Source organism: Pseudopipra pipra, chromosome 12 (assembly GCF_036250125.1).
Source record: "Pseudopipra pipra isolate bDixPip1 chromosome 12, bDixPip1.hap1, whole genome shotgun sequence".
NCBI classification, from domain to species: domain Eukaryota; kingdom Metazoa; phylum Chordata; class Aves; order Passeriformes; family Pipridae; genus Pseudopipra; species Pseudopipra pipra.
The window spans coordinates 21,407,512-21,433,044 of NC_087560.1; the positions used below are offsets into that span (position 1 = coordinate 21,407,512).

The 25,533-nt window shown below is 45.2% G+C and overlaps 1 protein-coding gene across 7 annotated transcripts in view; it reads right to left on the minus strand.

The window, feature by feature from the left end:
• MAP1A (microtubule associated protein 1A) overlaps window positions 1-25,533 on the minus strand; it is a 52,939-nt gene that overhangs the window by 20,950 nt on the left and 6,456 nt on the right. Inside the window, exon 1 of one of the 7 annotated variants that reach the window (XM_064669432.1) lies at window positions 13,084-13,193. The exons of 5 other annotated variants lie outside the window; for them this stretch is intronic. Coding sequence is in view for 1 of the 2 variants with exons in the window: in XM_064669429.1 (XP_064525499.1) it covers window positions 1,154-1,184 (31 nt within the window). In the remaining variant the exon portion in view is untranslated. Of the gene's footprint in view, window positions 1-1,153; window positions 1,188-13,083; window positions 13,194-25,533 lie in introns of those variants that run through there. One more of the 7 variants, XM_064669429.1, reaches the window with a different exon arrangement.

The window sequence follows — 25,533 nt, forward strand, 5'->3', positions numbered from 1 at the left end:
TCTTCCTACACAGCAGCCACCTTTGGGTGTCGTCAGCAGGACCTGACCATGGAGGTACTACACAAATCATCCCTGAGGTGGTGAACAACAGCTATTCTGGGCAATGCTAGAGGATGGATTTCCATTACTAATACTGAGGCAGCATTTCAGGATGCACAGCTGCACTCCTGGACTATTAGTGGGAAGGGAGGAAAAATCTGATTTTTTTTTTTAAGAGTATATATGGCTGAGTACACTCATTGCTGTTCACAGCATTCTCAAGAGGAGCAGTGGAGGAGAAGGTGCTGATCTTCTCTCTCTGGTGACCAGCACTAGGACACAAGGAAATAGAATGAAACTCCATCAGAGGAGTTCAGATTGGACATTAGAAAAGATTCTTCAGCAAGAGGGTGGGTGGCCCCTGGAACAGGCTCCCCAGGGAATCAGTCACAGCACTAAGCCTGTCAGAGTTCAAGGAGCATTTGGATGATGGTCTTAGTCATATGGTTTAATTTTAGCTAGACCTGTGAGGAGCAGGGTGTTGGACTTGGTGATCCTCATGGGTCCCTTCCAACTAACATATTCTATGATTATGTGGTCTATTGAGTGTAGAATTAATTTGGTTCTGGTGGAGGATAGCAAGTGGAGAGCAAAGCCACACAAACTCTGCAGTGAGTGTGAACTAACCATCCAGGGCTGCCTGCATGTACAAAGAGACAGAGGGAGAGAGAACAGAGGAGCAGACACCGTGGGTTTAGTGCTCAGCAGTCAGGCAGACAGGGCTCTGCAGGGAGGTCAGGCTAGGCTGAAAGAAAGGGCAGTGCATTGGGGTAACTGTGACAAACAGGATGCCCGAGAGAGATGATCCTACAAGCAGACAGATGGCTGTAGAGGCAGAAAAGGAGGTCATGCTGCTGGAGCAGATCCTTGTGTTCTGCTACTTTAAATGGAAGCACCTAAAACCCTTGTAGCTGCAAAATAAACTCTGGGCTGGTCTGAAGGGCTCTCAAGGACAGCTACACAAGCTACTGCTTGTTATTTTCTTTAGTCTTTCAGACTATCACACCTCAGAGGTCTTATTATTCTGTTGATCAGGACTGGAAGAGCCACAGTTACAATGCACCATGCTGAAAACAGAGACCAAGTGTCAGGGGAGTGGGACCCAGATTCTCACCTTTGTGAAATGATGCCATAGGCCATAGCATTGGGTCATCTTTTGAGGGACTGTGCTGAAATCAGTCATGATGCTCTGTCTGGTAAAATAAATCAGAACGAACATAAGGGCCAAAAGATGATTAAATGACTGGCACATCTTTGAGGAGAGGTGGGGTGGGCTTGCTTAGCCTGGAAAAGAGAAAGCTCAGGGCAGGGATCTCATCAGTGTGTGCACCTGTCTGATGGCAGGTGTAAATCTGGGCTGCAGAGCTCCCAAGACCCTGCCATCCAGAAGATGGAGACTGCTCATCTGATCACACAGAAATCAGCCCTTTCCCCATCCAGGATGCACTCTTTATCTCTCATTACCTCCCTTGTCTTTCCCACACCCTTTCCCTCCTTTGTCCCTAAGACTATTTGGGCTTACCAGGCCAGATTCTACCTATAGAGTGAACACCAACAGTACATTGATAAAAAATAACAAAGTTTCACTGTCTGAAAATGTTATCAAGGCACACAAGCTACAGTGATTAAAAACTGACTTCCTAACTTCCTGCTGTCGTACCTGATGTTATGGACATATCTCTTCAAGGGGACACTTCTGAAAACACTCTTACAAGAAGATCCTAGATATCACTATGGCTCAGCACCTTTTGCTACATTTCAGCAAAGAGCTGAGCCTGGGATCACACAGTCTTCCTGATGCTCTACTGAACAAAGTTCACCTCTGGAGAGGTCAGTCAAACAGTGTATGAGGGTTCTTAGAGTGCATATATTTGCAAAATTAACATGAGCTAGCACAAGCTGAAAGACTGCCATTTCTTTCATTCTGAAATTGCATAATAACCCTGAGATAGTAACTGACTCTCTCATTCTGAGGCTGTGAAGCCTCCAACTGCAGCTTCTTCAGTGCCAATGTGAGAAAAAGGATCCAGCCCCAAATGGTGTCCATTCGGAGAAAATGAAACAACACAGTCATTCACAAACACTCCAGGACTGTACCAAGCATGGCAAGCCACAGCTCCTTGGGAGGGAGATTGTAAAGACCAGAGGAAAGGGAGAAAAGGTTCTGCACTGAACTCTAAGCAGGGTCCTGCCTCTCCTCCCATCTGTGCAGATATGCCGTCCTGTCTCCCACTGCACTATGGTCCCATCTCTCTGCCAGACCAAGGCCGCCCCTTAGGCGGTGGGGAGAGGAGTGAACACGCCCCTGTTGGAAGCAATGTCACACTCCCAGCACCTGAAGGGCACATAGCTCCTTCCTCCAGCAGGCAACCTGAAAAGTGTGCAGCTGTCTGGCCAATGGGACCAGTTCTGGCTGATGGAGACTTGGAAGCTCTGCTAGCTAGTCAGGTGGGCTCAGGAATTTAAAATAAACACAAAGACTGCTTTCACAGCCAATACACAGGCAACAACTCTGGATTCACTATTCAGATCCTCCTTACTATAGACTGTGCATCCCTGAAACATTTCTTAGCTTCTCTGTACCTGAGCATCCTTGCTGCACTGTGGAACAGCCCGGTCCTGGTACAACAAGTCAGAGAGATGTATCAACCCTTGAGACATGCTTATGTGATTCCCTAGCTGTGGGCAAAAGGGGAGGCAACCCGTGGAGAACCCCAATGCATGAAGTGGAAAGTTCTACAGCACAGCATAAGGAAGTTCACACACACCTTCCTGCAACAGCTCACACTGTGCAAGAGCAGAGTCCTCAATAACTGTACAAAGGGACGTCTCCACACAGGGGTGGGCTGGAGAGATTCTGAAAAGGTGTGAGGGGGCATTTGTGGTGGGTTCTAGAAAGGAAAGATTCTGGTCTAAGTTCATGTCAAAGGAAACTGTCATCTTCTTCTCTTGGCAGAGAGAGGCACCTGCCTTAGGCAGAGCACCTGTACAGGGCCCAGCCCTGGGCATGCAGCTGTGGCTGCCTCTGGCCTGAACTTTGGAGGGTAAACAGGAGTCTACAACATGCTAGCACTCACATACACAGAATCCCAGGCTCCCAGTTCTCACAACAGCTGTATCGGGCTCAGCATATGCTAAGGTATGATCGGGTCTCTGCGCTTCCTCACTTTAAACCTCTCTGTTCTTTCTTGCTGTGACCACTTTACTTTCTGGGCTCTTGGGATTATTTCTTCATTCATCCTGACTATTCAAAGCACCTTCCAATTTGTTATTGTGCACGCCTATGACTGACATGCTGTTTACATCCCAATCTTGGTCTGCCTTCAAGGAGCATGGAGAAAACTGGGAGTGCATTTTGGGGCAGGAGGCTCAGTGTTGGCTGCCTCAGCTCTTGTGGCCTGACCAGAAGCTCCCGCAGGGCAACTGGCCCAGTGGGGCCTCCACAGGCACTAACTGGCTGAGTGGCTGCGGAAGCAGCCGTCAAGAAACAGGAACCAGACCCCAACCCTGCACCACCACGTCCACATCTCTAAGTCAGGAGGTTCTCACTGCAGCTCTTCTCTCACATCTAGATGGAAAGCTGGATGCCTGTATCCAGTCACCAACTTCTCAGAGGACAAGACAGAACCCAAAGGATGACGGCACAGTGGGCTGCCCATCACATGGGCGACCCCCAGCTCGCTCCCTGCCAGACAGAGCGGGATTGCTCCCACCCCGCTGGCTAAAGCCTGTGCTTTTGTGCAGAGAGATGGGAACGGGATCTATCCACATCTGCATCCTAAACACCAGGCTGTGTAGCAAGTGTCTTTGCTCCCTCCCCCAACAACTCTAAGGAATAATTAGTTAATTATGCCAGCCACAGCTATCTCAATAGGGGCACAAAGAAGGCCTTGGACCAGCCCCTGTAGTCAGGGAGGCATCTGTGCTTCAGTGCAGTCCTGAACTCACGTGCTGGTTCCAGCTCAGGAACTCAAACACAATCTCTTACACCCCAGGGATGCACCTGGATGTGTTTATCAGGTTGACAGGACAAGTCCCACTCTGTTCCTCCTTATCCTTTAACAGCAGTGTTGTGCCAGATGAGAGGAGACTCTCAGGCAAGGTAAGTGGAGAGACATCAGGTGAGGAATACAGCTGGAGCTTGGTGTAAACCCCCAGAACAGCCTAAGACAGATTCTGAGTCCTAGGGAGGAGGCTGCCATGCACACTGGTGCCTAACTGCTGCCTTCCAGAGCCTGAGGAGATGCAGCAGTCCCAGCAATTCTAGGTATATCCAGCTCTGTTGCTTTAGCAGAGATGAGCAGAGCAAAGGGCTCAGCCAGCTCACTGTGGATCACAACAAATGGGCTGTCCCACAGCCTCTTCCCCTCCTCCCACAACATGTGACGGCTACAACAACTACTTATTATCATAAAAACATTATCAGAAAAGTTGCTGTGGCTTTAGCTTTCTAGTGTGTGATTCAGAAGCTAAGAATGATGAGGACCTGGCTTCAGACAGTGCTTTGCAGTCACTAGCAAGTGTTCTGCCTCCTATGGCCTGAAAAAGTCTATAGTAAAGATTTATTTCATCCACTTTCTAATTTTAGGTCTTCAAACACTGTGCAGAAATAGATAAATAAGTATCTATTTATTTGTCAATGGCTAAATCAAAAAATCTCTCTCCTTAGAGATTTTCTTTAGTGGTTTTCTCAGAGAGAATCACTGTATACCAGCAAATGGAAAATACATTTTTAATAGGAATATGAAAATCATCTGAAAATTAATAGGTAAGAAGCTGCAACAAAGTACTGAGAGCCTGTCAGGGAGGGCCAGGGCAGGGCTGTCGCCTGCGGAGCAGTGGAAGGGAGCGTCCAAGCCATCATCTAACAGGTCACAGAGGGAATCACATAGGGCATAAAAATGAGGGATTTTAAACTGCACCTAGAAAAGAAGGGGAAGCCAATGGTGTTTGAGCAGGGAAGTATTATTGTATGTATGAGGTTTTATTTTTTATGAAAATTTCAAAATAGTGTTTGATGATTTTTCATGTTGACATACTGAGTCAGTTACAAACACAGCACCACCAAAATAAAGCCCCATGGATGCGCAACAGGAGATGTGTCTTATCTGTAGAAACTGAATAAACAAAGCACAGGAAAGCACAAAGCAGAGTGCGGAGAGAGGGAAGATAATTCAAACCTCAATTCTCTACCAAGCAAAGGACTCGCCTGCTGTGTGGCTCTACACCTGGATAACAGGGTGACAGGGACTGTACCCAGTCCTGACTGGGGGCTTAGCAGTGCAGCACACAGAGGACTGAGCAGAGAGAGAGGCAGCACATGAAAGAGCATCAGGTGAGCCCGAGCAGAGCCGGTGACACAATCTGTGCTCCTCCGGGGGCTTTAGCTTGAGCTTCCAAGCAGATCACCCACCTGGTTGTCTTTGGGAGGACAACCAGTCACAGATATACTTCCACCAGACACTGGCACAACCCAACACTCTGTGTGTAAAGGGAGCCATGAGGTGCTAACATCAGGAAAGAATAGATCATCTGATTAGGGACAGAATAGGCACGAACTTCAGAACAGCGCGGAGGCAGAGCAAAATCCTTAAGAGCTACAGAACTCTGTAAGCAGAGAACTTGGTGTAAAAAGCCACAGAAAGAAGACAGCATCAGCAAGACAGCTCCAAGAGGGAGAAAAATTTCTCAACAGGAACAAAGTGAGAGTGAAATTAATTGAGAACCATACTAGGCAGGACAGAGAAAGGAAAAATACAGCAGTAACGAATAGAAAGAAGAATACTTCTGGGAGGCCCAGGCTGCAACAGGTTTTAAAGAATAACGGAAAGCACAACAGATGAAATTAATTACTGTCAAAAATAGAAATGTGTGGTCTGGGGACTTGCCCAAAGCAGGGGGTCAGAATGGTACTGAATGGTCTGGGGCAAAGGTGAACAAGGTCTGGTTTCTAGAAACATTGCTGAGTCTGTCAGGATGAAGAGGGCTGAGGAATCTGAAGGCACGTTCAGGTTTTCTTTTGTGGATCCAGCTGGAGATATCTCATAACTCACCTTACCATACTGTTACTGCATGTCAGTAGAACTAATCATGCTTTAAGGTGAGAGCAGGCTCTGCAAAGTAACTGACCAACTCCTGGGGATTTACTACAAAGGTGAACCAGCAGCAGGGCAAGAGGAGGAGATGAAATACTCTTTAAGGTGTGGGAGGTTGTGGGCACTTGCCACATCCCAGGAGATATTCTTCCTAACCACTTGCCTGTTTTTCCCATCTTCCCTCCTCCCTGTGATATTTTCACGCCATCTACAGCTCTTCTCCCAGGCAACCTCTATTTCTATACCATGTCAACCATAGCAACCATCTCATTGCTCCCTAATTACACATACTGCCTCACTTTTATGCTAAAGAGCAATTTGATATCTCGGCCATTTTAGAACCACTAATTGAAGTTGCAGATGTTCACTTTGGAAACAGCTGTATCTATTTCCAGAAGTTACTGCCCCTCAACTGGAAGTTATAGCACTGAGATAACAGATAGGGTGAGCACTGCTACCTAGCTCGCCAGGTGCAAGATTGGCCATGAAAGGTTCTGTTCTCTGCAGCAGCTTTGCTGACTCATGCTGGCCTTGCATCCTTCTGCTGTGGAACAGCATGTGGCATTCACTGAATCGGGAGTGCAGTTCTGCACAGGGATATGGCCTCCAGCTGTGAGGAGCTTCTTAAGTGTCTCCAGCTAAATACACGAAAGGAAACCTAAACACACCTTAAGACACCCTCTTACCTGGTGCCCTCACTCCACCAACCCCTGGCAGATTTATTATAGCTGGTCCCTTAGGACACCAAATTAATGTTTCCCCTTCTCATGTCAGTGGTACTTCAGCTGGGAGTTGCTGCCAATCACTGAAAAGAGGTGCCACAAAACTGCTCCCATTGGCACTGAGGCAGATGCCTTACAGGGATGAAGACTCCTGTAAGACACAAAGTTGGACAGCTTATGATCTCTTAATTTTAGTAAGAATACGCACCCAGGACATGTGTTCTTACCACCAGAACATAGCACAGATTGACGAAAAATGTGCGTTTCTCCTGGTTCTGAAGTATCTAGGTAATGCTGACTGACTTGGAGGTACAGCTCATGATCCGTCCTATTCCTCTCTCTTTTTTTTTGTCATTTGGACAACTGATCAATATGACACATGTAAGCAAACTGCCTGAGGCAGGGACAACTTAACTGTATAAAAGACGGGATGGCTGAAGATACAAGGAAATAATTCTGAGATTTCCTCCTGTTTGCCTACTGAGATGCCAAATTTCTGACAAGAGGCTCCTGCTTCTGATTTACAGCAACTGCTCAGAATCCTAAAATCTCCTTCCTATTCTGTACTGTTAACAGTCTCATTCCAAGTCACTTTTCTTCTCTCCCTTGCTTGTTTTGAGGATGACCTGCTGAATGTCACCTCTCTTTAAAATACAGATATTAAACCAGCTATGGACTCTGAGCGGCTGGAGTGGTTGGTAAAGTGAAGGGCTGTATTCTGCCAGCCCTTGAAAAAAAGCAGCTGTTCTCTGCCAACAATTTTCTTTGATGCATCTTAATTTTGCACTCTTGGATCTAACTGCCTCTTGACAGATCCTCTGCATGGTCTGGGTTCCTGGGATTTGGTTTACAGCGTGGACTACAGTGATAATGAATGGGATACAGAAAGTTATTTCAAAGTGCAGAACTTCAAGGCTTCCTGTCCCTTCTGCCAGCAAACACAGGGCCTGTCCATTCAGCACTGAAGGGAGAGGCACTTGGGAGCAGCCAAGGAGGTTTCTAGCAGAGTAGCCTGGGACATCTTCTCTCTCGATACCGGTGACAAGTCCACTCAGTCACTGCCTTTCACCAGTCTGCCTGAGTTGAGCTCACTCAAGTCTTAATTCATCACAGGAGGCCCTGCTTCCTAATGCCACCCCATCTAGCCAGGTCCCTTTCAGCTTGCAGATTACACAGTGGAATTAGGGACTGAACTTACTGACTGGGGAGAAAAGAGGAGAGAAGAGGCCTCCAACACCACAAACCCTTCTTTCAGGGCCTCTCACTCATTCAGCTCTCTCAAAGCCATGCAAGCACAGGACCCTTCCATGCTCCCATGCCTCCTTCTTTCTTAACAATGGTCTTTGCCTTTGAATAGGGACCAACAGCAAGAAAGAAAACACATAAGAGTTAAAACACAAATCTAGCAACCAGGAATTGAGCCAAAACACACACTGCACTCATACCTAACAGCCTGCAAGCTGGTTCTTCAGAAAAATGTCACACAGACCAAAGCCACAGAGAACCACCCTATCCAATGCTTTAGGAGTCATATTTGAGTGAGGCCGTTTACTTATTACATGGCCTAGCCATGTCTGCATTTCTGTTAAGTACAGCAACTTAACTTACTCCTCTTAATTCATTTTAGCAAGCTTTTCAGAACATAGATCTAGTCACTCAGAAGGTAAATCGTTGGCTTCTTGCCAATTTCTCCTCTAAGAGAGCTATTAGCATCTTGAGTGCCTGATGACAGACCGACATTCTTCAAACAACTTTCAAAAGGGAGGTACTAATGGCCTTTTCCTTCTAGTTTTTCTCCCTAATTATTTAAGAATTTGACGCTGGAGCTTAATAGAGAATGGACAGGTGAGATCTCAGTGAAATAAAAGGTTAGCAAAGTGCAAAAGCAATTAACTGAATTTCTTAACTTGAAGGTCAACAGAGGAAGCCAGTTTTGCTGTCATGGGTTTTTAAGACAATACATTTGTAGCTAGAGCACATTGTGAAAAACAGCACCAAACTTTTACAGCCGAGGCAGGTTCTAGTAACTGCCAGAGACTTCAGTGCTTTACAAGAAGGCGCATGAACGACAGTAACATGTGCAAAGAGACACACAAGTTATTCAGTAGCACATATTGATAACAGACATGCACGTTGAATCCTACCCCTCTGTGACTTACTTGCCTCCTTCCATTGGCAATTCTCAGCCTTCATTTGCTTAGAGAAAACACCCAAGCCTTTACTTTCAAAAGCAAAGAAAGGGTTCACTAATTTCTTTCCAGACACAGACACTGGGATGATGATGCTTTTCAGAAAAGCAGAAATTAATCGAAATTGCATTCCTGATTAAAAAAAACCAAACCAACAACCCAACCCAGTACTATTCTATACATTTGAGAGATTGGTCCAGCAAGACTTCAAGGGCTGTTTCAGGAGAACTAAGAACCTGCTGGCCAAGGAGATCGCTGTTAAGGTTAATTTTTGAATAAAGCCTCAGAAGGACAGAAATTTCCTCAAGAGCTGGATACACAACTAATTTTGCCATTAGCACTAACTTTTGAGATCCTGGAGAGGAAGGCAGGAGAGAAGGAAAACTGATCTGAAGTTACCAGATTTTTACAAGTAGAAATTTGTCTCCATTTCTTTAGTGTGAAGCAAAAGTAAAAACAAGCCACAGAGCTTAGGCACAGCAAGGCCTGAACTGACAAAGACTACTTTTTGTGTGTCCAGCCTGCACTGTCCCGCTGTGATAATCCCAGCTCCCTCCACATTCCCTGCAGTTCACTGCCATATTCTCAGCTCCATTTGTGAGCCAAAACTACCAACTGTGCAAGTGGCAGCATGCTCAGAGACAGCCATAGGCTGATGGCCGGTTTGTGAGCAGGGACTGCAGGACAAACAGATCTGTACTGTCCCACTGATGGCTCCGATTCAGATCACTCAACTGCCCCACAATTTTCACAAAACTGGTAGAAACTTGGTACTTTTAATGCTTTAGTAGAAGGAAAGTGTTTACTGCAGACAAACACAAAATGTGTATTTGTAAGAAGAACTCTTATCATGCAACCAAACACCCCTAAGGGGATGGAGAAAAAAATAATACAAACCGAGAAGTTAGAACAAAACTAGCTCAATACTTTCTCTAGTCTCTTTCCTGTCAACAGCTACTAGGCTTGTCCTGGAGTCCAGAAAACCAGTTCAGCATTTCTGAGGGGAAAGAAAAATAAATCTTTTTCCATCTTAGTAAATTCTCCCCAGAGAACAAATGCTTATAAGCATTCATTTATGCATAGCTTGCTCTCTTTTCTCCCATACACAGGTTGGGCTGATGGAGAGACTCTATCATCTCTCATCCCTTTCTTCCCCAGGTACTTCTGCCTAACAAGCACTTCACCGGCTGGCAGATACTCCCTGTGTTTTGAACTAGCTACTACTGTCAGACCACTGTGTGCTAACCAGACAATCTCAACTGCTTTGGGCTCCCACAGCATCTCCTCTCAAGGGCCTGGAGGCCTCTCTCTTCTGCCCATAAAGAAGCAGTGGAAAGCCTGTGATAATGCCAGTAGTACCCTGTGCTAGAAGCAGCACCCACTAAGACCTCTATATTCAGATGCCTATCACAAGGATGTATTACTGGATCCTTACCTGCTTCTGAGTTTCTTCTTCCTGTGCAAGATGCAGCTATCGCAGGAGTTACCTAGGAAGGTCTGCATATGAACATGTACAAAGAGCACAAACCATGTCCATAGAAGATCATGCTGAGGGATGCCCCTTCTGCCCTTACCCCTATGTCCAGCCATGCCCCTTTGACTGAAACACACCGCACCTCTTGTTCACATACACGCTGCTTCCCCACTTTCAGCAAAGAGCTGGCAATTGCTCACCATGCTCCTGTGGTCCATTGTCCATTTACCACCACCTCTGCTGAAGATGTGACTCAGGTATGCCAGCACCACAGACATGAGGGAGACTGGCAAAAAGACATGTCAGGACATAGACTGTTTTGTCAGAAAAGAAACTACTGCAAAGCTACACATGTCTCTGTCTGCAGAACGGGAGTAGGGTAGAGGATTCGACAGCCTTGCCTTGCCAGATTGCGGGAAAGGAAAGCCTGCATTCAATAACTACTTGCTGGAGAAAGTGTAAGGGCAGACATGCGGGCTAGATGCAGCCAACCAGTATGAAGCCATCAGGGAGACAGGGAGGGTACCGGCCTCACACAGCAAAAGGCCCCCTGCCCCACCAGAAGAAAGAGGAATCCCTGTCATTCTGGAACAGTGCCCAGCCTGCAGGGCTTTTCACAGCGGAACCAGAGCTACTTGGAATAGAAACAGCCTCGTCTCTGAGATCAGAGAGTTTAAACTGGAGCTTGTTTTTTCTGCAGTCATAAGCCAGCAGGCACCAGCTGCAGAATTTGCCGCAGTGTGTGTGTGCGCGCGTGTTTCTGTGTGTGTGAGTGTGCAGCAGCCACGCTCCTCCCCTCCAACCTCACTGTGTGATCAATGATACATTGATCACAGCTCCCTCCTTTTTCGCCTCCCTACATCACTGACAGTCCCAGTCTGATTGCTCTCGGCCCCCTCTCTTCTTTATTAAGAAAGCTTTTGTTGGCCTCACGACTGACTTCTTTTCATTGCTCCCTCTCTGGTTAATGAGGTTTGCTTCTTCTGTTTCCCCCTCTTACCCAAAACAGGAGAGTCTGACAGATATTCATGGTCACATACCCTGGTCTGTGCAAAGTGCTTCTAGCTCCCGTTCTAGCTTCTCTAGCTCTGGACACTGGAAATAAAAGGCCCTGTTTTGAAATACTTCAACGCGTTTCAGCATTAGCATACAGATAATTTAACATTTTTAGCAAGATGTCTACTGGTGGCAACACTGTAACAGATGCCAGACATACCCTATGAAAATAGAACCCCGTGTGTCTGTGACTGCAAAGGTGTCATCATCACACAGTACCACTGGCAATGCAGGAGAGCTAATGATAAAGGGACCGCTGGCTCCTTATCCCTCTGTGCTACGTGGGCAGTACAGCGAGGCGAAGGATGACAAAGGATCACTGCTAGCAAAAAGAAAGCACTTTGCTATTCTCATTTCTTAAGCACAAAGTCCCTCCCCATAGCCTACTAGGATGAAAATCAGCTTCAAGCTTGGCCACATCCCCTTCTGCTGCCCTTGAAAGGCTGCATCACTCACGTTTTACAGGAACCTTCCTTTTTTCCTCCCCCACTAAGTGGACCCATTTGGATGCTTTTTGGCTTCCTGCAGTGGAAGAATGTAGTGTTGAGAAGCTTGAAGCCAGACTTCAGCTACTTCAAGACTACTCATGTGTGGGCGTGCAGCACCAAAGGAAAGAGAAATTGCAAAAGGGGCCCAGCCCTGTGTCTCTCTTCCATGGAATTAACAGCATGACAGTCCACCTTAACAACCCTCCCCCCTTCTGCCTGGCATTAGCCTCATTCCAGCATCAGCACAGAGCGGAACAGTGATACAGACATTAATAGTCTTTCACCAAGCCTTGCCCAAAGGCATCATCTGTGAAGTGCCTTGTGCCACCTCCTCCCTTCTCCAGCAGCACACTATCTTCAGGGAAGACCATACTGGGATAAACCATAGTGCTGCAGGACTCCTTAAGTCCCTGACAGGCAGAATATTTTCTCCAGATTCTTCTCTAGACCTATCTTCATACATCACTCTCCGTGCTTGAGCTAAAGACACAAGTGCAACAAACAGCTGAGCAGCTGGGGAATTCGAGTTCTGTTCCTATACTCGGGCACAAACAGCTGACAAGGGGCGAAGTCCGCAGATTATAAAAAAACCAAGCTCCATCTGCGGCCACCTTCCCCTCTTGTCACTAGTCCCCCTGAATCGTCAGTCGCCCCCTACTCAAACAGTATCAAATTCCAAGCCAAGAAAACCGCACCCGCTATGACCGCTCCGCGCAGGTGCGTCTCCATCACTTGCGCCTCTGCCAGGGCTGCGTAGCCCCAGTAGCTCATTGGGACGGCGCAGAGCCCAGCCAGGGCCGAGTCCGCTTGCCGTCACCGATATCCTCCGCTACCTCCCCCGAACGGCCCGTCCAACCCGGCCGACCACTGTCCTCCAAAGCAATGAGCAGCATCCGACCGCGAACAAAGCGGCGCCGCCGCCTCCATCCCGCACCCCGCGGCACTGGGAGCTCCTCACTCCCGAAAGCCCCGGCGCCCCCGCTGCCCGCCCCAGGCCAGTGGGAAGGAAGGTGCACCTACCATCCTGCCCGGGGAGCGGCGCCGATCGGCTGCCCGGAGTGCGGCGGGTGCGCCGGCACGGCCCGGGCTGCGGCGAGCGGCTGCCTTGTCACGGTGGCGGGGAGGAGCCGCCGCGCCCCCTCCCCGGTGCGCAGGGCGGTTTAACCCTCTGCGGGCCGCGGAGCGCCCGCAGCGGCAGCCCTGGGACTCGCCACTCCCGTCGCCAGCCCGGTGCGGCTCCGGGCGGAGTCCGGGCAACGGCGAACACCGGGACCCCGTCCCGCGCTCCGAAATACCCGGCCCAGTTCAAACCCCCATCCGCGCCCCGAAGTACCCTGCAAGGGTAAAACCCCGACCCGCGCTTCGAAATACCCGGCGCGGGGTCAAACCCTGGCCAACATGCGTGCCGGTGCTGGCTGAACGTTTTTTCTCAACACCCTACCATCAGGCTGCTCACGGGCTGCCCAGAAGGGTGCTCCCCATCCCACCTGGCAGGGCTTCGGCTTAAGCGACTCTTAAACTGGAATCTCGCGCCGGGCTCCAGCTCCAGAGCAGCTCCTCCAGTTAAAGACGAGCAACACGAACCACCCGGCACAGTCCTGGCCACCCGGGCGGGAACAGACGTGCCTGGCACCACACACCAGCACCTGGATGCTGGTGCACAGGGATGGGTCAGCAGTGACCTCGGACTCCACTGGACAGACAACGAGCTCGAATGAGTGAGGCAAGAACAGGAGACTTGTTTCCAACACTGTTTTCAGATAAATGTTTGTAGGCCAAAGGCTTTAATAAGAGAAGAAATTCTAATGAAGAGTATACTATCTTCTGAAAAGTCTTGGGACAAAGAATAACCATGGTGTGACCCAGCCTGAGCAGCCCAGGTATTAAATTTGAGTTAAATATATTTATTTCCCCACACTTCTGTGTGAAAAGCAGAGTTCTGAACGGCACAGACTCAAACCTCTCCGTTAGTATGCATGCCAGCTTCTGAGTTCTCCTTGCACACGGCTCTGACCACTGCACACAGGACAGAGAAAAACTGCTGAGAAGAACAAGGATTTATTTGCATTTGTCCTCTTGGAAGACTTTTTTGCTTTGACTATCCAGTTACTGACTTCCACAGGTTATCTGCTTTCAGTCAACCAAAAGAACCGATGACTTGTTCAAGTCTTAGGCAAATCACTTCTAAAATCCTCTTGACTATCTTCATTTCTGTCTAGGTACAGCAATTTTTACTCTTTTCTACAGGCTTTACTAGGATGTTTCTAAAGGATACTTGTTTTTGCTGAGTACTGCATCTTTCTCTGCAACTGTTTAGTGAGGCTTCCCTACTTCCTATCTCCTTTCTTATTTACAGATATTTGTATCTTTTTAATCTCTCTGGTTGCTTAAATTCTGACTAAATGTTTGTTTCATATTTTATCAAGTTTTCTTATTTTTAAATAACCATTTCTGAAATGCAGTGACAACCCTTTGGTTGTCTGTATAGTTCTATTTAAAGGAACCTTTGATCTCTAAATTAGTTTATTCTTTCAGCTGCTTTGCAGGTCCAATACAGTTACATATTTAGGCTCCTCCTCCTTAATTTGAGAATTATATTTTCATCTTTATGAGTGATTATCATCTGAGCTATTGAGAATTAGCAGCTCTAATGTGGAATTTTGCAAGTTTAAAGGTGGATAGTCCAAGTCATCCATTCCATTTATTTTTGTATCATTTTCTTCACTAAATAAGGTTTTATTTTTGTGGTAATAGCATCCCTAATGCAGGTCCACAGAGACTGTCAGCACCTGCTACCAGCCTCTTTTCCAATTCCTACTTTAAACAAATTCATGAACCCTGTGAGTTTTCTGCGCCAACATTCTGGTCCCTCTTGTCCCAGAAAATAAGGTTTTAAAAATGGTGATCCTAATTTAACTCAGCAACTGAAAAGCTTTAGGGAAAATGACAGAAGACGACCTGTCTAGAACTCTCGGTGGAAAGGATAAAGAGGTTTATAAATCAAGGCTGTGAAAGTGGAGCAAACATGAGCAGTACTAAAAAGCCAGAAGGAACACAGAGAGAAGGACTGAGGCAAATACCAGAGCACAGTGAGAACAGCAGTGTGCCTCTGTACGAGTGCAGCACGACTCCTTAGCACCCAGAAGAGTGGCAATGAGGGAAGAGGACCAGGATCAAATCCCAGTGATTTCCTAGTGACACTGGGATAAAACCCTAGTGTTTTCCTAATTACGCCAAGTTCAAGGAAAGTCTTCTTCAAAAGTGTTTCCAATAAGCAGCATACATCTACCTGAAGAGAAACCCATGCCTTCTACCAGCGCTGGAGTTGGCTGTACTTCTCAGCCGTCTGGGCCAGGGCCAGCACCCACACCCAAAGGCATGCACACACAGCAAAGTTTTCTATATCTCCCCACAGACACAGAGAGCAGAGGAGAAGGGATGAGCCAAGTCTGTCACTGAAAGTAAGTCAGGCAATCAAGGCAATGTGAGAGAAGCTACAAGAGCCAAAACCTGGTGTAAGATTCCTCTTCCTGCAGAGGGTATTTTTTATTTTTTTCTTTCCAGACAAGTCTAACTGCCTCAGATCACAATCCTTCTCTGAAACAGACAGTGATCTCTTTTTTGTAAAAGGTACCAGCTGCCCCAAGAAGGGTTGGATTCCTGGGAACCTGCTGGTTTAACTCTGTCTCCAACGCCCGAAGGGAGGCGCAAAGGCTGTTAACATTCTTACAGAGCACAGTGTCAGGCCAGAGGCACTGATTCAGCAGGTGCCCTGTCAGTTGTCCAGGCAGCAGATGCCATGCTGCTCTACAGACAGGGCACTGGTAGGACAGCTCGACAAAATCACAGCAGTACCTAGGAAAGAGGCAACAAGCTTCAGTGGCAACAGTGAAGATGATGCAAATAGCAGGCAGGAGCTAAGCCTGACAGAGAAAGGCCAGGAAGAAGGTAGAGTGGGATTCAGAATTAGCAGTGGCACAAGTAAAATTTCCAAGACACCATAAATTTGGGAAACTTGACAACACTCTGGATATACTGCTATGTTTACACGACTGGGTCAATGACTGTTGAGGACTTGCTTAAAAAAAAAAAGGTACTTTTTTATTAACCCATACCAGGGGTTGATCAACATAACTGGTCTACTCTGGCCTCCAGTCGGGAGGTCTGCAGACACACCATCTATAACGCTGCTGATGCCTTTGAGAACGCAGCAGGATCACTCTCGAGGAGAAAAGACAACGCAGAAAGAACCGTGTCTTGCTGACACCACCTAAGGAGTCTTTCTGCTGTGCCTTTTGCAACTGCTCTTGTCTATCTCGTATTGGCCTCTTTAGCCACCAGCGTGCTTGTAGCAAATGTGGGTAGAGCCCTCCCCAAATCTTCGTTCACGAAGCCAGGCCATGAATAAAACGTTAGTCTCTCCCAACTAGTGCTAGTAAATTGTGTGTATGTTTGGGATGTTATGGTTACTAGTTACTTTTTGCTTATAAGACCTGCTAGTCAAGAAAAATAAAAAATATGAGAAATAGGCAAATTTCTTTAGAGACAGATCAAACAAGACGACCATTTCAGGCACTATTCCTTCTTGGGTTTATGCTCTCCTGTATGATGAGATCAGCACTACAGCATATGCTTTCCTGCAAGGATGTATCTCAGTTGAAACCAGAGAGGGAAACCAAATGGAGGAGGGGGGAGAAGGGAAAAAAAAAAAAAATCAATAACCACTTTGAATTATTCATCCCCATGAAAGAGGAATAAAAATACAAGCAAATGCCATCTTCATAACAGTAATCCCAGGAGAATTTTCTTTATAGGAGTCTAACTGTCTACTGCAGGTTTTTCTACAGAATCATTAGAACTTGCTAGAATTTTAAAGGCAAAGAAGTAGGATTAGGTCAAACACAAACCATTCACTTACCTGAAGGCAAATTGCAAATAGCCATTACCAATTTCCACAATAGCTACTGTCAAAGTGAAGGCAGACAAAATCCAGAATAGGCCTCAGTTTACAAAAATCTGAATAAAACAAGTGGGGTCAGGTCATCTGAAAGAAATACATCGTTGTCCTATTATGTTGTTCAGAGATCTTTTCCTTTTTGTTTTTTTGACTATCAGAAATTTAAGTCTCATCCAGCTCAACTATCCTAAAACGTTCTACAGATAAAGACCAATATCACTGGGGAAATCCCTACTGTTTTACATGGATTCAGAATGCATTCCACCAAAGCCATTTAACAAAGGCCTGAGAAGTCCAAAACATTGAGTTATTCCCAAGCTACTACCTCAAGGACAGGCCAGACTTAGTATTTCTTTTAAAAAGAAAACAAAGAAAAATAGTCACATCTACCAGAACACAAAGTACTAAAGAAAACAAAATATGCTTGTTTTACATTGTGTCCTGAAGAAAGGTCCAACCCTTCCCCAATGATCTCATCATTATTTTCCTTTTCTATCAAATTAAAGGGTTAATCTCTCAAGGTCCATTCAAAGAGATCATGACCCCTCAAATCACTCTGTATGACAGACAGTACAGCAGGACTGGCTCAGCTCAATGTACTCCCTCTGTCCTTGAAGGATAAAAGAGATTGTTCCAGGACAAACCCAGTTATTCTTTGTATGCACTTCAAGATTTTGAATTCCATGAACTGCCAACAACATTTAACCACAAGGTCTGGTTTTAGAAGCACGAGTAATAATTTAATGGGGCAAGTTCTAACTTTGGAAATCACGACTGTGGTGATTTCAACTCTAGGAGCTTTGAGCAAAGAAACTTGCAAAATTGGAAAGTTAGTTATCCATGGAGATAAAGTGCAAAAAACCAAGGAAAAACCTCACCAAGCATTATTTCTGTCTGTGTCATGTATAAGGACTAATTCTTAGTAGAAAATAACTGCATTGGTTTATTTCTAGTTGAACAATTATATCAACAGAGTCTGGTTTGTGAAGACTTACTCTCAAATAAGCATGTGTGCATCGGGAATTCCCCCACTAGCATGGTACTGACAGCTTTGCCAGCAGCTCCCACACACACCAGTCCTAAGGGAGAATGGGAGAGGGAGCAGGTCGACCACAGCAGTGACCTGTACTGGCTCAGCTTCCCACTACAGCAGTCTCACTGCCCCTGCAGCAGAGGAGCCTCATATAGAACATCTATGGCAGAAAGCTTATTCTCTACCATTTCCCCCCATGACAGCAGGAATTCTTGGCTATGTTGAATATTTTCCTTTAATTAACATGTGTGCCTGTAGTACTATGTTTAGGCACAGTCCTCTTCATAAATGACTCAGGTTCTGCACTCAAAGGGATACTGAGTAAGTTTGCTGGTGATACTAAACTGAGAGGAGCTGTTGACTCCCTCGAAGGCAGGGAGGCCCTGCAGAGGAACCTTGCCAAATTAGAAGGCTGGGCAATCACCAGCCATATGAAGTTTAACAAGGACAAGTGCTGGATTCTGCAGCTAGGGTGAGGTGACCCTGGATGTACAGACAGACTGGGGAATGAGAGGCTGGAGAGCAGCTGTGGGAAGGGACCTGGGGGTCCTGGTCGATGGCAAGTTGGATATGAGTCAGCAGTGCCCCGGAAGCCAGGAAGGCCAACCGTGTCCTGGTGGGCATCGGGCAAAGCATCGCCAGGTGGGCAAGGGAGGGGGTGGTCCCACTCTACTCTGCACTGGGACAGCCTCACCTCAAGTCCTGGGGCCAGTTTTGGGCACCACAGTATAAGAAAGATCTAAAGCTGTTAAAGAACATCCAAAGAGGAGCTACAAAGATGGTGAGAGGCCTTGATGGGAAGCCATATGAGGAGGAGCTGAGGGCACTTGGTCTATTCAGCTGGAGGAGACTGAGGGCAGAGCTCATCGGGCTCTCAAAAGGGGAAGTAGAGGGGCAGGCACTCATCTCTTCACTCTTGTGACCCAAGGGAACAGTTGGAGCTGTGTCAAGGGAGGTTTAGGTTGGATATTAGGAAAAGGTTCTTCCCCCAGAAGGTAGTCGGGCACTGAACAGGTTCCACAGGGCAGTGGTCATGGTCCCAAGGCTGCCAGAGCTCAAGGAGCATTTGAACAACATTCTCAGGGACATGGTGGGACTGTTGGGGATGTCCTGTACAGGGCCAGAAGTTGGACTTGATCTTTGTGGGTCCCTTCCAACTCAGGAGATTCTATGATAATTACCCATGGTTTAAAACAGATCAATGATGCATTTAAATAAAAGAACACCTTACCTAAAAGACCTAAAAGTGTACAAAACACAAAAATCATGACACTTCCCCAAAAAAACCCACAAACAATACCTAAAACATGCATTTGGTTTAAAACAAAAACAGGAGACTGTGTTCAGGTAGTGAATTAAATTTTCTTTGCAGTGTTCTTCGTATTCCAAAGCTCAAGCTCAGGAATTGATCCATTTGTTCCACTACTGTTTCACACAGACCAGCAGAATAAAGTAAAAAGTAAAAAAGAAAAGAAAAAAGATTACAGAATTACAGATGGGTTAGGGATCTGGTGTGGATCCTCTGCAGTAACATGTGTCATAGCAAGAAATCAGGAAAAGCTGATTGCCTGTCCACACAATCCCCTAAAGCAGCAAGGCATTCCACTATACAGAAGAGAATGAAAATAAGTTGGTACTTCAAAAGCAACCTCTAGGCACAAGCCCTTACTGATCCCCATTAACTCCACTTCTGAATTCCTGATTTTCTAGCACAAGGAAAATCATAATTTCTCAGTATCAAGCAAAAAGCACATCATCTCAGATTACCCAGGAAAGAAGCAACATCAGATCAGGAGGGGAAAATGGTGCCTCTGGTCTGAAATGTTAAATTCTTACAGGGGGGAAAAAAGAGGCACATGTTCCAGCAATGCCATAGTTAATAAAGCAAGGCAAAATCCTGGAACGGAGCCAGTCAGACTGTGGGACATCTGTTTTCTAAGGAGATAGGAATTATGGCATTAAAATTACAATAGCACATGACAACAATTAATCTCAGTGCAAAATAGGATTAACAGGCGCTGTCCACACTGTTTTTCCACTCTTTTGAATATGGACTTAGAAGATTTTATTTCCCAAAATAGCAGCTCAGATTCTAGATGAGATCACTTCAGGAGTTCCGTTGGGTCCCACTGGCTGTGCAGGGTGCAGCAGCCACAGCCTTGTCCTCTTTGCTGAGGGCCTGCCACCATTGCCAGGGTGCACAAGCACCTGGTGCTGATGGCATGGCCTGTTTCTCTGGCATCTGGCACATTAATACCACCCATTACTCTGCGCTGGAGCAGTGAGATAGGGCACATCTGGTGTCTGTGAGTGGCTTTCTACCCCATGAAGCCACCATGGGAAGTACAGCAGAACCTGACAGCCAAACCATGAGATTGCATTCGGTAACGGCTCAGCCTTGGTCCTCAGCCCCTGAACGACAGCAGCATGGAGCACCCAAAGCTACTAACCTGAGTGGAAAGCTTGGGTAAACAGGAATTGAGAGCAGCTGATCACAGACTCAGTCCGTGAGCCCACACCAGTACCAGGGATTCTTTAAAAGCAAAGGAAGTGAGTTGGGGAGCTGCATTCACAGCACAGTAGAGGGAAACAGATCAAAAAATCTGTCAGAAAATTATACACAGCTGCTGAAACTGTCACAAGTTAAAGATTATTCTCCTACTTAATCCTTCTTCCCCTTGGCTCATCTTGTTTGCCTTAGCAAGGTCCAGTTGACAAGGACTGGAAAAGCCTATTCTAAGCCACTGCATTAGGGATACTGGAGAAAAGTGCGTAGAGCTATGGCAAAATAACGATACACAACACATTCACAAGGCTTTCCTTACCAAAATCTAGATGTGACTGATGCCAGAATCCTAGCAGCATTCACAACAAACCCCAAACCAAAAACAAACACCAAAAAACCAAAACCCAAACCACCCAAAGCTTGTATTAACTTGTACTAAGTATCTCTAGCTCTAACACCTCTGCTAAACATGGAGCAACATGAAGACTCCAAAAGCAGCATGTATTAGAACTTGTCTTATTTGGGAGGTCCCTGTGTCACAGCAGCTGCTGTGCTTACAATGCACATGGCCACCAAGAGAATGCTGCCTTTGTCAAGCTAAAAATATGTCACTGCAGCACAAAAAAAAATAAAGCCAAACCCACAAATACCAACAACCCTCCCCCCTGCCCTTATTCTGTGTGCAACTACTGTGATGGACAACATGAAATAGTTACTGGAGCACGGTTTAAAGAACTGTTCTGCATCATACAGATCATCCATTAACCATTATAAAATTAACAGCTCTCAGTCACTGGACAAGATGGAGAAAATGTCTTCAACAGCCTTTGCTGGTTTTCTGCTGGCATTGAGTGGAAGCATATGTCCCCTCCCCCCCCTTTTTTTTTTTGTTCTTAACTGGCTCACTCAGAATTTTTGAACGCTTATTAAAAAAAACAATGAACAGAGAATAAATCTACATCATCAACGTAAAGAAAACGCTCCTCTAGGCAAAAAAAAACCCAAAAAACCCAACAAACCAACAGCAACAACAAAAAAAAAAAACAACCAGAAGCATTAAAATGGGTTACATACTAAAAGATGGCAGGTGTCTTGCTGAGGAAAAAAATAAAATTAAAAAAAATATAAAGTTGATAAAAACCACACCTGCAACCCTTGAAATGCCCGAGTTGTCAGAAAAAATGCCGTCTGCACACTCAGATGCTGAACCCTAACTGTCATTGCAGCTTTCCATCAAGAGGCCCCAGCCTCCAGCCCCTGGGCCAGCCATGCACAGGTCTCAGCCCAGTTTTGTGGAAGCTAGCCAGATTCCAGATGCTGCTGAAGTCTGGAGTGCAGGTAGGAGGGTTTGCTTTGTGGTGATATCACTCAAGAACAAGAGTTAAGGATAAGAATTGGAAATCTTATAGTTTCAAGTATTACAAGAAATCATATAAGCACCACACCATAAATAGGGCCCACAATTATAAAAAGGCAATAACACTGAGTATTCACTAAAATAAAGAATCCAATATTTTGCTAAAGTTCATAAGTAATGGACCTTGTTTGCAGGTGATCAGTTTTTTCAATTCTTTAGAAGTTTCATGAACTCCATGAGGGAAAAAGATCTGGGAGAACAATGCGTGCTGTTGCTCCTTATGAAGATCATAAAGTGTTGTGTCTATCAATTCAGGTTTAGCATAGAAAACCAAAATGATTAAAATGTTCAAACAGTGGCATTGTCATAATAGTCTCAAAAGGAACTCTCCAATTTAGGAAAAAAAATAAAATAGAAAAAAAGTCAAAGCTAGAAGACGGGGTCATTAGCTCTCAAATGGTAGAAGCTAGGGAGCACCCAGGAAAGCTAGATCAAATAAAAATAGAAGAGGAATTTCTTCTCCAGATAGCAGTCAGTGAATTTCAGAAACATGCTGCTACACATGACTGTGGAGGCAGATAGGATTTGTAGAGTCTAGATTCAAAAGGAATCAAACAGCTTTTACTAGAAGGAGTTGCTCATGGTCTGAACATCCCTCATTCTAGCATTGTGCATAGATAGGGAGGAACCTATAAGGGGGAAAGGGCAATCATTGGGGCTTGGTAGACCCCTGATCTGAACCAGTAAGGCATTTCCTTTCATCTTACTTGCTTTTAAAAAGTTGAACAGAATTTTCCCCTCAATATTCAGCAGAGGAGCTTAACAGAACCAGAGCAGCTGTGAAAAATCACTTCTTCCATAGGAATGATGCTTCCCATGAATAGATCTGTACGATTCATTGAAGCCTCAGCAATTTCAAATATACAATAAATACATACAGAAATGTGAGTTGCACAGGGTCAGTTTAAAGCTTACATGAATTTTAGGGCAAAAGAAGCACCATTTGCCCTTTCAGTCAGTAAAACCATTTGGGCAGAACAGCACAAAAGCAGGAAACTGTTGTTTGCTGAGCCTCTGCCCAGCTGAAGTGCAAAATAGCTTATTGGGGCTCTAGTTTCTTATCTTCCCAGTAACTTTTGGGTGTCATAGTGAGAACCACAGCACTCATGGCAGGAACAAAGGAACAGTTTGAAATACAAAAGGCAAACAGATTAAGCCTGACAACTCCTTGGCCCAACAGGCTAAAGCAGGGTCAGTATGCTGGCATCAGATGTGTGAAATGCAGACCAGTGTTATTTGTCAAAGAGAACCCTGAGGATATGTAGTTCATATGTAGTCCAGAGAAGCGCTCTCACCATTAAAACATCTGCTAAAGATGGTAAAAGCAGCATTTTGAAATTAAGTTCTATATATGCGGTCTTTCATGTTTTCGCTTTTGTGCTATCTCTTGTTTTAAAACTAAGCTCTGCAGGTCAAATAGAGCCAAAAATATCCAGTAAATATTCCCGTTCTGTATTTGAAAGAAATAAAAATATATTTTAAAGACGATCAAATTTTAACAGTAATGGTGGTGGGAGATTGCAGCCATCAGACCAAGTAAATGCAAAAAGATAATTTCTGTACAAGATCTAAGATTGACTAAGAAGCTCTCAGGTTCCAATCTGAACTCCAGCACCCTGGCATTTAAGTCCTAGAAGACTGGAAAACCCATCAGCAGTAAAGATTCAAACAGAAATACTACATTAATGTCAATCAGCATGGCTTTACAGAAAATACGACCTTACTTCTTAATAGAAAACAAATAAGCTTGTCAAAATCTCAAAGGTTGTACTGATATAGTGCAATCATTATTTCATAAGGCATGTCATGTAAGTCTGCACTGTGATTCATGCTGCTCACTGTATCCATAGACAACCTGAAAAGGAGGAAAGAGCAATGCTTGGGATTGTTGCAGCCACATGTACCAACGAGAAACACGGGCTGCACTTACAGCATGGGAAACTCTATTTTAGGAGACTGCAATTGATGGGATCTTTAGGGTCATGCTCAGTGTGGTTACTATGAGAGTAAATACAGCCCTCAAACACATGAGGAAGAAGCACAGAAGCTGACAAATGCTCACTTTGGTATTTCTCTGGTCAGAAGTATGTTGGCAGACAAAAGATGTAGGACAGTTAATTGCTCAAGGACTGCAAATCACATCCAAAGTTCAAAGAATCATTGTTGCATCTGTGAAAAAGAAAAAATAGTGCTAGCTACTGACTTTTTTGCTACCTGAACATGCAAATTAAGGATATAGCAGTCCTTTTTTTAACAGCCAAGAGATGAATAAAATCCTTCACTGAATGATCTATGTTACAGAAGTCTCTCTAGCAAGAGGCCACAGCTGTAAGGAACATATACTTTCACTGTAATTTAATTTTCACAAGCAATTGGTCTTTTGCCTCTTGTCTAAAACAGCTTTTGCTTGAACACACAACCTTATCATCTGTACTATCTAGAAGCTATGATTTGAATAAACAAGGCAGCTTTTTTACTGTCATGCACTTGATACTGATCACTGAAGACTAACTAAGCAGTGCAGTGGAAAAAGCACATGGCATAAACTGACACTCCAAGCCATTCCACGTTCCAGGAAGAAGATGAATCACTTGCACAAGTAAAAACATTGACCTATATTTGTTACTGTAAAAGGAAGATCAAATTCAGACTTTGAGACTAAGATGTACACGGTGGGCTTGTGTATTTGCCTTTGCGTCCTATCAGATTTGTAACTTAATATCAACCTGGTTTGTGCCAGGAGTAAAACTCCCTGTCCTTTCATTGTTGCAAAGCTGAATTCACAGAAGCACAGAACAGCCCAGGTTGAAAGGGATCCTCAGAAGATAACCTGGTTCAACTTCTCATGGGAAAAGACACATAAATTGTATTATCTAGCACCCTGTCCAGTTACACCCTGAAAACCTCCAGTGATGAGGACTCTACCATGACCCTTGGGAGGTTTTTCCTGTAACTGATTGTTCTCACAGGAGAAAAAAAAAATTTCCTACTGAATTGAATACTCTCCCAATGCAACTTGCAGTCTGCCCCTTGTGAAGGGAAAGCCTCCATCCTCTTTGTAGCCGTCTGTATGTTCCACAGAGGCAGTAAAACAGATTCTTCTCCTGGTCTGAGTTAAAAGCCTTCTAGGAGTGCTCATCTAAAAAGGCAGCTGCCTTTAGGAACTATAATGTAACTTTGCCACATTCTCAGTGAGCTGTGGCAGATGTATCCTCAACTGGCACTAAATGTAAAACAAAGGCATCAGTAGGATGTGAAGGATGACTATTAGGTTGAACATGAAAGGCTTCAGAGCCTGAAGGTCATCTTCCTGCAAGGCAGTTAGTTATTAGACTCTTACACAAACCCTCATGGCTTTCAGCATAAAGCATTAAGTTTGCAAAGAAAAATGCAAGCTAATACTCAAAAGTGTTTAATAGTTCTCATAATCCTTTTACAGAGGCAAGAAAAGTATATATCAATGTTTCATCATTTCAAGAATTTGTTCCATCAAATTCAATCTGAATGGTATTTTTTTAATCACTTGATTTTCAATTATGTCATTAGCTATTTATAAA